At 35.8% G+C, this 13,550-nt stretch overlaps 2 protein-coding genes across 2 annotated transcripts; one reads left to right on the top strand and one right to left on the bottom strand.

The window, feature by feature from the left end:
• Nucleotides 1-1,147: 1,147 nt before the first annotated feature.
• On the top strand, nucleotides 1,148-3,150 carry ABCG23 (ABC-2 type transporter family protein). Its single transcript, XM_086425987.1, has one exon. It carries the CDS (start codon nucleotides 1,176-1,178, stop codon nucleotides 3,126-3,128), a length of 1,953 nt encoding a protein of 650 aa, XP_086282113.1. The 5' UTR covers nucleotides 1,148-1,175; the 3' UTR covers nucleotides 3,129-3,150.
• Nucleotides 3,151-4,446: 1,296 nt separating this feature from the next.
• Nucleotides 4,447-11,795, bottom strand: LOC147384078 (NADPH:quinone oxidoreductase-like). The gene is made up of 5 exons (XM_086426393.1): nucleotides 11,633-11,795; nucleotides 11,361-11,552; nucleotides 6,654-6,950; nucleotides 4,787-4,887; nucleotides 4,447-4,707 (listed from the first exon to the last, which is right to left on the bottom strand). The coding sequence occupies exons 1-5, from the start codon at nucleotides 11,742-11,744 to the stop codon at nucleotides 4,513-4,515; spliced, it is 897 nt and encodes a 298-aa protein (XP_086282519.1). The 5' UTR covers nucleotides 11,745-11,795; the 3' UTR covers nucleotides 4,447-4,512.
• Between the last annotated feature and the right edge of the window lie 1,755 nt (nucleotides 11,796-13,550).

The raw sequence follows: 13,550 nt of genomic DNA, 5'->3' as shown, positions 1-13,550 counted from the left end.
TTCGCGGGTAAAGTCACGGAAATAAATTTTTCCAAAGGTATTTTTGTAATTTCACTAATATTATGTAAAATCTTAGTTAGGTTTCTTAGGGTATTTATATATCTCATTTTGATGAAATGGTGTAATCTGTAACTGCGAGTATTCACTTCATAGTGGAATTGATGTGATCCGTGAATGTACCTCAACCTAAAGGGAATCACATAAAATCTCTATGTTTTTCTTTGTGTGATTACATCTTGTATTTTATTTTTTCGATTTGTTTTCTTGTTTTGATTTCACTTGTTTTCTTAACACCAAGATTATAGTCATGACTAGGTCATCAAAATTGTTGATATATTCTCTTTTTTTCCTTTTTGATTCACAGAAAATATAAAATTGCTGTCCGGAAAATATTTGGCACCAAACCCAACTGGAACAATGCATAAAATAAACGTCTCACAATACTCATAATAAAATGGTTAATGTATGAGGAGTTGGTTGTAAGGATGGTGACACGATGGACCTCCCACATACTATCAGTCTATACACTCTGTGGGCCACCCCTTAAAACATAACACAAAATAGGTTAACCTTTTGGTTTGTATGTTAGGTCCAATGAAAATGATGGACGTTAGCATTAGAAATTCTCCATAATTTAATTAGAGAGCTGCTATTGGAACCCCAACTTTTACTCATTACACCCCAAATTAAAATTTATAAATAAATTTAAAAAAAAAAGAGTCAATGGCTGAGAATAAGTAAAAATTGGGGTGCCATCTTCAGTATCTATTTGTTAAAGTTCGGATTTTATATGAGCCTAATCCTATCTATAAACTGTTGAAATTGTATGAATGCTTTATAATGCCTTTTAATGTTGAGGTAATACCTTCAACCAAGCTTTTGTAGTGTTTGAATTATGTGTTTTAATCTTTAATTAGTGTTTTATAAATAATTTAATAAACTGGGGTGTAAGTAGTAAAAATTGGGGTAAGCTTGGGTGACAAAAACCTGTTTACAGTCAACCTTTCTGATCACCAAATTGCTACCAAACTCATCAGCCATCTTTAACATTGGTAGCTGGATTTACCACTCTCAACATTCAACTTGGTTGGTTCAACCTCCCATCTTCCAAACCTGAACTTTAACCTCTGAACCTTCAAATATCTTCCATCTCAAGAACAAACTAAGCTAAAACAATGGCAAACTTTCTCCAGCAAACACACCTCGACGATGATTCAACGATACTCTACTCGACCTCCAACTCGCCACATGAGTCCACTACCCCATCTTCTTCATTTTACCACTCACCATCTCCATATCATCGATCCCTTGTAACATACAAACTCACAGTAAGAAATCTCTCTTACACCATTCATCACAAGAGCCCCATACTCGCTTCATTCTATTGCCCGGCGCAGAAGCTTAAACCCATTAACATACTCAAGTCAGTCTCTTTCATCGCACAAAGCTCAGAGATCCTTGCAGTTGTTGGTCCAAGTGGTGCTGGGAAGTCCACCCTTCTTCGAATAATCTCTGGCAGAATAAGAAACAAAGAATTTGACCCGAAAAGCTTATCACTTAATGATCATCCTATAACTAATCCTACTCAATTACGGAAGTTATGCGGGTTCGTGGCACAAGAGGAGAATCTACTTCCACTTCTCACCGTAAAGGAAACATTGATGTTCAGCGCCAAGTTTAGGCTTAAAGGGATGAATTCAAAAGAAATGGAAGATAGGGTTGAGAGCCTAATGCAAGAGCTTGGTCTTGTAAATGTGGCGAATAGTTTCGTTGGAGATGAAGAGACGAGAGGTATTTCGGGCGGAGAACGAAAACGGGTTTCGATAGGGATCGATGTGATCCATGACCCACCGATTCTACTTCTCGATGAGCCCACTTCGGGGCTTGATAGCACTTCGGCCTTTCAAGTTATCGAGCTACTTTCCTCCATGGCAAAGACGAAGCAAAGAACCGTAGTTCTTACGATCCATCAACCAAGCTATAGAATTCTTCAATACATCTCTAACTTCTTGATTCTCTCTGGTGGTTCAGTAATCCACTATGGTTGCCTTGAATCACTCGAGGAAACTATAACCAATATAGGATTCAAAATCCCTGTCCAACTAAATGCTTTAGAATTTGCCATGGAAATTATCGAACCATTGGAAGATTCAAATTCTAAAGGCTATTTGTTGGCTGAAAATTCCAAAGAAGCATCTTCTTACTCGATATGGCAACGAGAAGAAGTTGAGGTTCGAGTTCAAGATGTCGATAATAATAGACAAAGAGGCTTTTTTTATTGTCGGCGACTTGTTGAGATAATGTCTCTTTGTTTAAGATTTTCAAAGATTATTTATAGGACAAAACAGCTTTTCTTGGCAAGAACAATGCAAGCACTCGTTGGGGGTTTTGGGTTGGGTAGTGTCTTTCTAAAGGTAACGAGAGATGAAGATGGAATCGCAGAGAGATTGGGTCTATTTGCTTTCAGTCTTAGTTTTCTACTCTCGTCTACAGTCGAAGCGCTTCCGATATACCTTCAAGAGCGACATGTTTTAATGAAGGAAGCTTCGAGGGGGGCCTATAGTGTTTTCTCGTACATGGTAGCTAACACTATGATCTTTGTGCCATTCTTGCTTGCCGTGGCAATTCTTTTCGCTGTCCCTGTTTATTGGCTTGTTGGTCTTAATCCTTCCTTCACCGCTTTCGCCTTCTTTTTGTTCGTCGTTTGGCTGATTGTATTGATGGCTAGTTCTCTAGTACTCTTTCTAAGTGCAGTCTCTCCTGACTTCATTTCTGGGAATTCTCTCATTTGTACAGTTTTAGGAGCTTTTTTCCTTTTCTCTGGCTATTTCATTCCTAAAGAGAACATCCCAAAGTATTGGCTCTTCATGTACTATGTTTCTTTGTATAAGTATCCCTTGGATTCCCTACTAATCAATGAATATTGGAGCATGAGAGGAGAGTGTTTTTCTTGGCAAGATAAAGATCGTTTGAATTGTTCGATTACAGGTAGAGATGTTCTAAGGATCAGAGGACTAGAGAAGGACACGAGGTGGATGAATGTCGCGATCATGTTTGGGTTTTTCTTGTTTTATCGTGTACTCGGTTGGATTATTCTTGCCCATAGGGCGTCAAAAACAATGCTGTAATAGTGTAACATTTGTAAGTAATCCATCATCAATATATATTGATACACACATGAAGGTGCCAGTTTGCTACATTGGTAACAGCGACCTACGCTCAAAAACCTGCATTCATCCACTAAACCGCACACGTATCTTTAGTATTACAATTGAGAGAAGGCAGAGTAAAGTAGTTCGACATCAAAATTTGGATTTCACAAATGCCCCCACCTTTACATTGGAACTCAATATAATCAGGGTCATTTTGATCAAAACGAAAAAAATTACAACCTTAGTTTTCAAAGTTACAAAAAAATATCATTTTTGTATTACTTAATTTTCCAAAACCTGTTAATCAATATTTTAAATTACAAATAAACTCTTTTAATACATGTGCATCTGCACATGCCACCTAGCATATAATAAAACACAATGGTTGTCCTCCCAATGCTTTATCTCCCTTTAAAGAAGGGGTCAAATTCAATCCTATACGCATTTCGAGAAAAACTTTCAACTTTATTATATTTTCTCCTCTTCCTTCCAAGGATATCCCTCATGGTTTTAAAACTCGGTTTCACATATCGTCTCATCCATGCCTAATACCGAGTCGTCTCGGATGAGTTTTTCAATACATTTGAGATGTCTCGTCCAAAATTTTCAAAAATGAATGTGAGGTATCAAATCTCGTTCGAAAAATTGACTTGTGCGTCCATCTCGTTCATGCTTGATACAGAGACGACTCGGACGATACGTCTCAATCTCTAACGAGTTTTGAAACTATGATATCCCTTCAACTTTCTACATCATCGCTTTTCCTCTTTGCTCTCTTTTCCAAATACTGTCCCTCTAAGTTAAGTGTCTTTCCTTTTCTCCCCCTTTTTTCCAATCATACCTCTCAAACTTCATTGCCTTCCTTCTTCTACCCCTTTGACACAAAAGACAATGCCCGTGCCAATAGGCACAAACAAACTCTAGTAGATATAAAGACAGCCCACAATACAGTGCTTAGAAACTTGGCTTGTTTGGATCAGATCCTAATTCCTCTCCTAGGGAGAGCTGAAGGATGTATGAGCTTATAATAGTTGTTAGGATGAGCTAAGATCTGTTGTTGGGCTAGAGTGGCATTTGGGAACCATTATGGAGAACTACTGTATGCAGAATCTATAATTATTTATTGGTAAAAACAATTATTAGATTCTAGATTATGGAAATATCGCAAAATGTTCTCTTCTAGGCAAAATGAAGAACCAGTCGACATATTTTGCACTCCTGTGGCAAATATTATCTCTTGAAGTACATTTTTGGGCCTCACTAATAAAATAATATTTAAAAACATAATTGTACATTAAAATTAAGAAAAATATATAACAAAAGACAAAATCTGACATCCAAATTAAACTACAAGGTATCTCTATTTCTGTAAAATAACAACAATTAACAGGAAAAATAAAGCTAAGATCACAATAAACATTACAATATTGCATCCAACCGATGCATATATCATGTATCTATCCCTTCTCTTTTCCTGGAGCATTTTCTTCATATATTTAGCATCAAATTCATTATTTACTACCACATCAGCCCATAAAAATGAATCAGCACGACTCTGTAAACAAAATATCTTTATTAATAACGATAATTTATTAATTGAAAATTATTCTAAAAAATAAATAATTTATTATTACCTGCCAGGATGGGTACTTGTAAATTTTTTTGTCTTTGTCATCTTTGCTTGTCTCAGTGACTAATGTCATATCTTGCCCACACGAATGATGTTCCATTTTGACTGGATTATAATTTTCAACAAATTTAGTGTGAATAAATTAAACCCATAAATTAGCAGAGAATCACAACTTAAACTTAACAAATAAAACATTAATAGATATAACTAATGAACTGTTCACATCCCCACATGAGCACAAAGCTAAAAAAAAAGTGGAGCAAATCTAAAAGTTACTTTAGGTTCAACTACTTCTAACATTGTTACTGAGAATGCATTTTTTCATAATAGATAATATAGCATAAAGTAAGGAATAAATAATAAACAAAAATTACATAACAAGCAAAATCAACATAACCTTTCCACGTTGGATTGATAATTTGGTAGTTCACGATTTTATTCTTGAGATAATCGCAATGATGAAAAAGAGTCCCTCAAGCAATCACCAAAGGGAGAAGAGTAAGGCTTGAGTTTCCGATAAAGTAGGGAAATTTGTTATATTTCTTAAGTGATTATATTGCACATTGAATTGAAACTATAGCCCAAGCCTACGTTTGCAATCCCAGAGTTTGTTCTTTTTCTCTTCTAGGTCTACTCAAACTCTTATAATCAATCGATACTAGTTATTGTCATTTGGATTTCCTAAATCTTCTTGGTTTCAGGTTCTAGTCATCAATAAGCTCTAAAGGTGGTAAATCCAATCTTTGTTTCTTGATAGTTCTAAAAGGGGTTACACTAATGCTCACCGCCTACGCTTCAGATTCCCAAACACCATATTAATGTCATTCTTTGTGTGCTTGGGTGATAGCTAGTACTATTGTGGAAAGAACAATAAAATGCAAACTAGATAATGTGCAATTAATATGAATATTATTAGATAACAAAACACTTCTTCACTACTAAATGTGCGTAGAACTGTTAAGAAAACAGGGGCAATAGAACCAAGTAAACAAATCAGAAGAAAGAAAAATAAGGCGTAAGCACACACAGAAACACAGATTTTACGTGGTCCCCTTAAGATTGAGGTATGCCCATGGATCACACTGATTCCACTATGAAAAGAAAACTCGCAGTTATAGATAACACCTTTCAGGGGAATAAGCATCCATATATAATCCCTTTGAACTGTTGCTAGAAAATGAAGACACCTATCATATCTTTAAACAATTAATTACTTCGATGTGCGTTCACAATTAGAGTAATAAATATCAAAATACGCATAACGCAAAGCCCTATCCCAAGTATTTGGGGTTGGCTAAATAAATCTTATTCCTCCATTCCACTTCATCAAATGTCAAGTCTTTGGTTATGTAGGTATTGATTATAGGGGCAATGACCATCTATGAATGAACGACTATAATGAGAGAGAGAGAGAGAGAGAGAGAGAGAGAGAGAGAGAGAGATGCCAAGTCTTTTGTTATATATGTATTGATTATAGGGCCATGACTCATCTATGAATGAACTACTGGCTGAATGTGTGTGTGTGTGTGTGAGAGAGAGAGAGATGTATGTCAAGTCTTTCATTATATATGTATTGGTTATAATGGCCATGACTTGTCTATGAATGAACTACTGGCTGAGAGAGAGAGAGAGAGAGAGAACCCATCAGTTATAAACACTAGAAAGATTGTAAAAAACTATAATATACCAAAGGCATGATAAGATCAAAATGGCATTAGAGTCCTAAATAATTGCCCTCTGGGTCACAGCCAAAGATCTTTTAAGAACCGCGAAATCAAATGGCATTTGATATGACATTCACACATAATGGCATTGCATAATGCAAATAACAAATAATGGTGTCCGAGTTGCACAATTCGTTCTAAACTTACCATTTTGAAGTCTCAGAGTAAATGCTTGCAGCGACAAAAGAACTTGTTTTAACTGTTCCTTGGTTTCCAAGTTGATTAAGTTTCCATCACGATCGAACTTCTTTGGAGGATTGTATCCATATACAAACATTTCTGGAGTATTTATGAAGTGAAGGTCAAGACAAACCCCAATTTGGCGCAGATGGTACTGCGACCGTGCTCCACCTAAATCATATCCTATGCTTATAATAGCAGCTGTCTTATCAGCCCATACATTTGGAGGGCAAGATGCCCAATCGATGGCATTCTTCAGTAGGGCTAACATCATGAAGCCGGAAAAAAAGGGAAGGAGTTAGTAACAAATCCAAGCCACAGAGTTCATATGCTACCGATACAGGATTTTATCAATCAAATGTTCTAAAATGGAAACCAAAACACAATATAATGAGAAAAAGGAAATGAAAGTACTAAGATTTATCTTTATCTATGCAAGTAAATTAAAATGTTTGACATATATGGATCCTAAAAAACCGTATACTCCTATAAAAAAATCATTGTTTGGCAAATTGGACATTATTTAGTATTTATAGGATACACAAATAGGACATTATTTTGTTTTGTTTCCCTCCTTCGATGGAGAAGCTCAGTTTGGCGGGATCAAGAAAGCTACATAAATTTAAACAACCAAAAGGAAAGTTCTACAATATTTGCACCCATTAACACCTTTAACATATATGTTTATGTTTGTGTCATTAGAATGGCTCTCTATTTTAGTCAATGGCAGTCCAATATGCTTTTTTAGATATTCTACAGGGTTAAGATAACCCACCATGTAGAGACACTATGTAGATTTATCTTGATGGCTGAAGAGGGGAACCAGAAGGGTTAGGTATAAAGGAAGGAGACCCAATAGTTACACATCTTCAACAGGTAGATAATACATTGGGGTTCATAGACGCATTATTAGGGCAGCTTAGGTATTTGAGAGACATACCATGTTGTTCAAGGTAGTATCAAGACTTAATATTAACCACTCAGGAGATAAGGTGTTCAAAGTGGGAGACACAGCCAAACATAGTTTATTTGCAAGGTTTACAGGGCTAAGGAGAACTTTCCATCCTTAAACCTAGGAAGCTCCAATGATCAAGTTAGTATTCAGGTGAGAAGGAAGAAGAGATGAGGAAGAATGTGAATAATAATATCAGAGAGTAAAATTTTTTGAAGTTCAATTTAGGAGTGAGTAAAAATTTTTAAACCCTACTTTAGTATTTGATTTGTATATTTATAGGCAGATTTTGGAGGACAGGCGTCACCTTATGTATTGTCCAAATATCTCATAAGCTGAACTATAAATAGAAAAAATTGATATTTGAAAAATACGTAAATGGTTTACGGAGTACATCCATCACATGAAATGTGGATACTTGAATTTGAAGTATAAGGGTCTCAGATCATTAATACGATAGAAAGAAGATATTTTATTTAGAGGCTTCTTGATAGAGAATGTCCAATGGTCTGCCCCTTAAATATATTTTTTAATGCCCTTAAGCTATCTTCGAGAAAAAAATTTAGTCCCTCCCTTCTAGTGCCACATCAATAGTATTGTAAACCGAAGATACCATGTTAAGATTACTAAAGCGCATTTAGAACTCCTTCATTTTGGAAAAAAAATATATTACATGAGACTAATCCTAAGCTCGACGCTATACTTGGAAACATGGTAAGACAACTTCAAAGAGAACTTGCTTCTTCTTTATCAAGTCCTTTAACACTCAAATCTCAACATTTAATGATAAATAACTAAGGACTTGTCAAAGGAGTAGAAAATGCAACATTCTCTATCAAGAAAACTCAAATTAAAATATCTTTTTTATATCGCATTTAATGGTCTGAGACACTTATACATCAAACTCAAGTATCTAGGACTAATGTGATGGATACACTCCATCAAACCACTTAACTTTTTTTCAATTACCCATTTGTCCAACTTATCAACTAACTCATAAGACATATGGATCATACATGTGTTGACACTTGTCCTCCAAAATTTATCTACTAAAGAAGGATTTATAAAATTTTATTATTTCTTTGTTGAAATAGAGTTCAGATAATTTTACTCTTTCTGATATTATTGTTGAGTTTAGTCTCACATCGAACACAAATTGCCTTGTTTCTCTCCTTATAAACTCCTGGGCTTCTCCACTCATTGTCAATTGATTTTGAGTTAGACCCCCAAATTTATTATGGTATCAGAGCGAGCCTTTCTCTCCTTTAAGTCACCCAGTCCATATCTGCACGTGCTTTGACCAAGTCTGGCCCACACGTGGGAGAGTGTGTTGAGTTTAATCCCACATCGGACACAAATTGCCTTGTCTCTCTCCTTATAAGCTCCTATGGCATCTTCACTCATTGCCAATTTTTGAGTTGGACCCCCAGATATATCAATTATTGTTCAAATTCTTCCTTATCTCTTCTTTTTTTTTTCACTTGAATAATAGCTTCATCATCAAAGCTCCCTTTGGCAAGCACTACACTAATGTCTCGCTCCCACATTCTCTCATTTCCTTCTTGATAACAACTAGAAGATTTGAAATCTTCAACCATCTCTTTAAAAGTATTTAATGAAAATGATGATGAAGCAACTCCTAGCAGCTTAATCAAGTAAAGAGTGTCCAATCTATTAGTCTTGATCTCAAGATGTGTGTGGAACAAAATCATCCACAATTTTCAACTCTACATGGATAATGTCCACAGAAGATGCCACGATCTTGTTGATTGGCCTACTCAGGCAAGGGACAGGGTTGTTGAGATCAAGGTGTTGAAGTGGAACTATCATGTATGTCGGATGGAATGGCAAGGGAAGTTGTTAGTTTATTCTCGCATCAGCTGGGTAGATGGTCAAAGCCTAGGCTATAAAGGCAAGCTTAACCCTATCTTGTAGAACACGTTTTAAAGTTGTGCACAAGGTTTAAAATATCGTATCGATTGAATGTGTCAGTTACTGAAAAAACTGATACAGTATTGACCAATTCAATTGATACAAAACCAATAACTTTTGATACTTTCCTGAAACATTCAATGTTTCGTATCGATCTTGGTGATACCAATACGTATCGAATAATACATTTTGATATTTTTAACTATGGCCCTGCTGGGTAAAACTCAAAAAGAACAATATCTTACAAGTGTGGGTCAAGGCATAAAAAATGGTATCAAAGCCAAGGATGGCTCATCCTATTGGGTGGGGAGAATGTCACGATCTTGCTGGTGCGCCTATCGAGATCAAGCAAAGGGTTGATAAAACTGGAGGTTTAAAGTGGAATTGTTTTATGACCTGGATAGAATGGTATGGAGAGTTGTGAGTTTAGTCCCACATCGACTGGGCAGAAGTTTAGAGCCTAAGATACAAAGGCAAGCTTGACCCTATCTTGTAAGATGCATTTTAAAGTCATTTGGGGTAAAACCCAAAGAAGACAATATCTTACGAGTGTGAACTAGGGGGTGCTATAGAAGAGTCTGTAACAGATGGCCATGTGTTTTATACTCACAAAGAGGACTCGTCTTAATCATCTTTGGTATAGTAAACTAACAGATGGCCATGTGTTTTATATTCACAGAGAGGACTCGTCTTTAATCATCATTGGTATAGTAAACTATCTGTATACCACCTCTTAGCATGGTTTTTAAACTCGTCCGAGACCGAGACGTATAATCCGAGTTAACTCGGTATCAGAGCTGAACGAGACCAACTCACAAAGTCATTTTTTGACCGAGATTTATGACTCGCGTTCATTTTTTTATTTGACTCACGAGACCTCTCAAACGTATCGGAAAACTCGTTCGAGACGACTCGGTATCAGGCCTAGAAGAGACGAAACGCGAAACCAAGTTTAAAAACCATGCCTCTCAGATTTCAAACTATCTCATGAGACAAATGAGAGACAAGTCATCTCGGTCTTGGACACTATCAAGACAAATGGATACCACATCTTCACACTATCTCTTGAGACAAACAAGATGAATCGGACGGCATTTTGAAAATCTCAATAAAACTCGGCCAAGCCACCTACACCCTGGATTTTATATTTTTAATTAAAATAATTATATTTCTTATAATTTTAAATAAATAAAAAATGTTATGACTAAGCATATTTTAATCCACCTTATTTTACTAAAATAATTACAATTGTTTGCATACAAATACATATTAATAAATAATAGTAGACCATTAATAATTTATCTCGACGAGTCATCTCGTCCAAGGAACTCGGTCTCCTCCATAAACGAGATAAGACATCCAAACCAAGATTTGAAACCACAACTTCCACCCAATAACCTTAGCAAAAGAGTCAAATTTCTGAACCATTTAAGTTCCACTTAATAAACTATATTAATATTAACCTATTAAAGATTCTTTTAAGAAAAATACCCGAAATACCCTCTTTAACAACTTTACAAAGTGGTTTTATCTAAAATAAAAAATAAAAATTGTTAGACATTAATAGGCATGAGGATGTAGGTGGCCGATCAACAGGATCACCAATCAGAAGGATAACCCCAGATTAGACACGTAGGTGAGAAAACACCGTCTGTGCAGAGAAGAAATCTACACATGAATTGCAGAAAAAACATTTTCCCACCACTTTCTCTTTTAGATAAAATCAAGATTTAAAAAAAGAAAAAAAAAAAAAAAAAAAGAAAAAAAAAAAAGAAAAGAGGAAAACGTACGGGCGACGGAGAAATTGTACTCTGGGGAAGCAAAGAGAATGCTGTCCGATTCAAGGATCTTATGGCGAAAGGCCTCGACCACCGGAGGATAAGTCCCGTCTACCTTGAGATCTGTGTTGATGAAAGGAAGAGACTCGATGTCTACGTATTCTAGTTGTATACCGTTGATGGACTCTTGGCAGAGCTTGATTGCTACAATCAGTAGTACCAAATCAAAACCCAAAGCACAAATACTCTAAACTCTAAAGAAGAAGAAGAAGAAGAAATGGTACCAGAGCGAATGAGGCCGCGATGGAAGGAAGATTTGCGGAGGGACCCACAAAGAGCTACGATCTTGATCATGGGTTTTGCTACAGTTACTGCTGCTACGTTGCTCGCCTCCATCTCTCTCTCTCTCTTTTAAAGCCACTAGTTATTAGTTTGAGAAGTCGAGAACCTTCCAGGCCCAGGATGGTTTTGATGAAGAAATTTTACTGGGCACACTAACCTTTACTTTCAACACACCAATGCTTTTGAAATTTAATGAAAGTCAACCTATAGATTGGTGTGTTAGAAGTAAAAGTTTGTGTGTTAATGGAAATTCTATTTTAACGAGTGGAGTAACTAATTGCAGATCACTTGAATCGATTGCACTCCATCACTTCAAAAACCCTCCTCCGTGCACTCCCATCTTTGATTGGACTCACCATTAGCTGACTTTCTCTGTCACGTGGCCCTTCTCTCTTGAAGCTAGAAGGTGGAATGCCCAACATGTATCTAAAGGGTTTAATTTGTAATTTAAAATATCGTTTTTAAGGAAGATTTTGAAAATTATATAGTAAAAAATATATTTTTGTAATTTTGAAAATTAACTAATATGACTTTAGGATGGGCAATTACAATGTTCTTGATTTTTTATCAAAATAACTCAAATTATATTAAATTTAAATATTAAGGTGGGGGGCATTTTTGGAGTCTAAGTTTTGGTGTCCAACCATTCTACTTCACCTTCTCATTATAATAATAGATAGGACCAACCAACATATCACAATTTGCCCTTTCCACCCTAATTTGCAAAAAAAATCCTCTCTTTAATCATTTTCACATTTTAGTTTTCTACTTTTTTGGGTAGTTATTTTTGGCAAGACCTTGTGGAGGACCTTCCCAAAGTCTTAGGTTCTAATCCCTTCAACTCGTTCTTATACTAATATGTTAATTGTTAACAACTATCGGTGGTGATTCTTCAATCATAATGATTGGGTCTTGATAGAGTCATGAATTAATTTATTTTAATTCTTGTTCATTCTTCTTAAGTTGTCAAACAACCTGAGAATCAACTATTTCTTGAAGAAATTTATGTTTCAAAAGTGAGTAGACTTAGATAAAGGTCGAGTACAGATGGATCATCGATCCATTAAGAATCGCTATTAGAGAGAAAGAGAAAAAGAAAGATTAACGGACTGTATGAACTCAGGGTCTGTAGATCTAGTCCATAAGAAGCTTTGCTTAATTTTTCAGATGCTCTCTTTTGATGGATTTCTTCAAATTGAAAATTAGAAAATAATTTAAAAGAGGAAAATTCATAAATCAGAATACATCAAAGATGAAGATTGTGATGTTGATGATAAGATCTATACCACTTTTCGACCAAGAGATGCATGATGCACCCCAATTACTGAAAATGAGAATCAAACAAAGAGAAATCGTTCTATAGAAAAACAAGTTTTTCTTACTTTCAATCAAGAAAGAAAATAAAGGGTGATAAGATTAGTGTAGACACGTGATTTCGTCATTACGATGATCACATCTACAATGGTTTGGAGTCGTCACCATTCATTTTTGTAAGTGGGTGTGAATGGTCACCCGATGTGCATTTTTTAGAAAATGTGACATTTTTGGTGTTTAGTGACTCTCGATGGATAGGAACTAATTGAACCTTGAGATTCGGGGTAAGCGGCTCGGTTGGAGAAAATGGAAGGTGTTAGGCACCTTTTTCTCCCCACTAAATAGTGGTAACCTCAACTCAACTTGGTTATTTTAATTGAAAATACAATAATAAAAATGATGTGCCACGTGTTGATAATGTGTACCCTAAGTAGGGATTTATTTTTTGTTTGATTATAGGATCATCCGATTGAAGGGGATGATCCTTATAAACCTTTACCTTGAGAAGAGAGGAGAGGATAATTGAAGAGGGAAGAGGAGAGGGTA

Source organism: Akebia trifoliata, chromosome 15, assembly GCF_017979445.1.
Source record: "Akebia trifoliata isolate Shusen 1 chromosome 15, ASM1797944v1, whole genome shotgun sequence".
Lineage (NCBI taxonomy): Eukaryota > Viridiplantae > Streptophyta > Magnoliopsida > Ranunculales > Lardizabalaceae > Akebia > Akebia trifoliata.
This window is presented reverse-complemented; position numbering and strand designations above follow the sequence as displayed.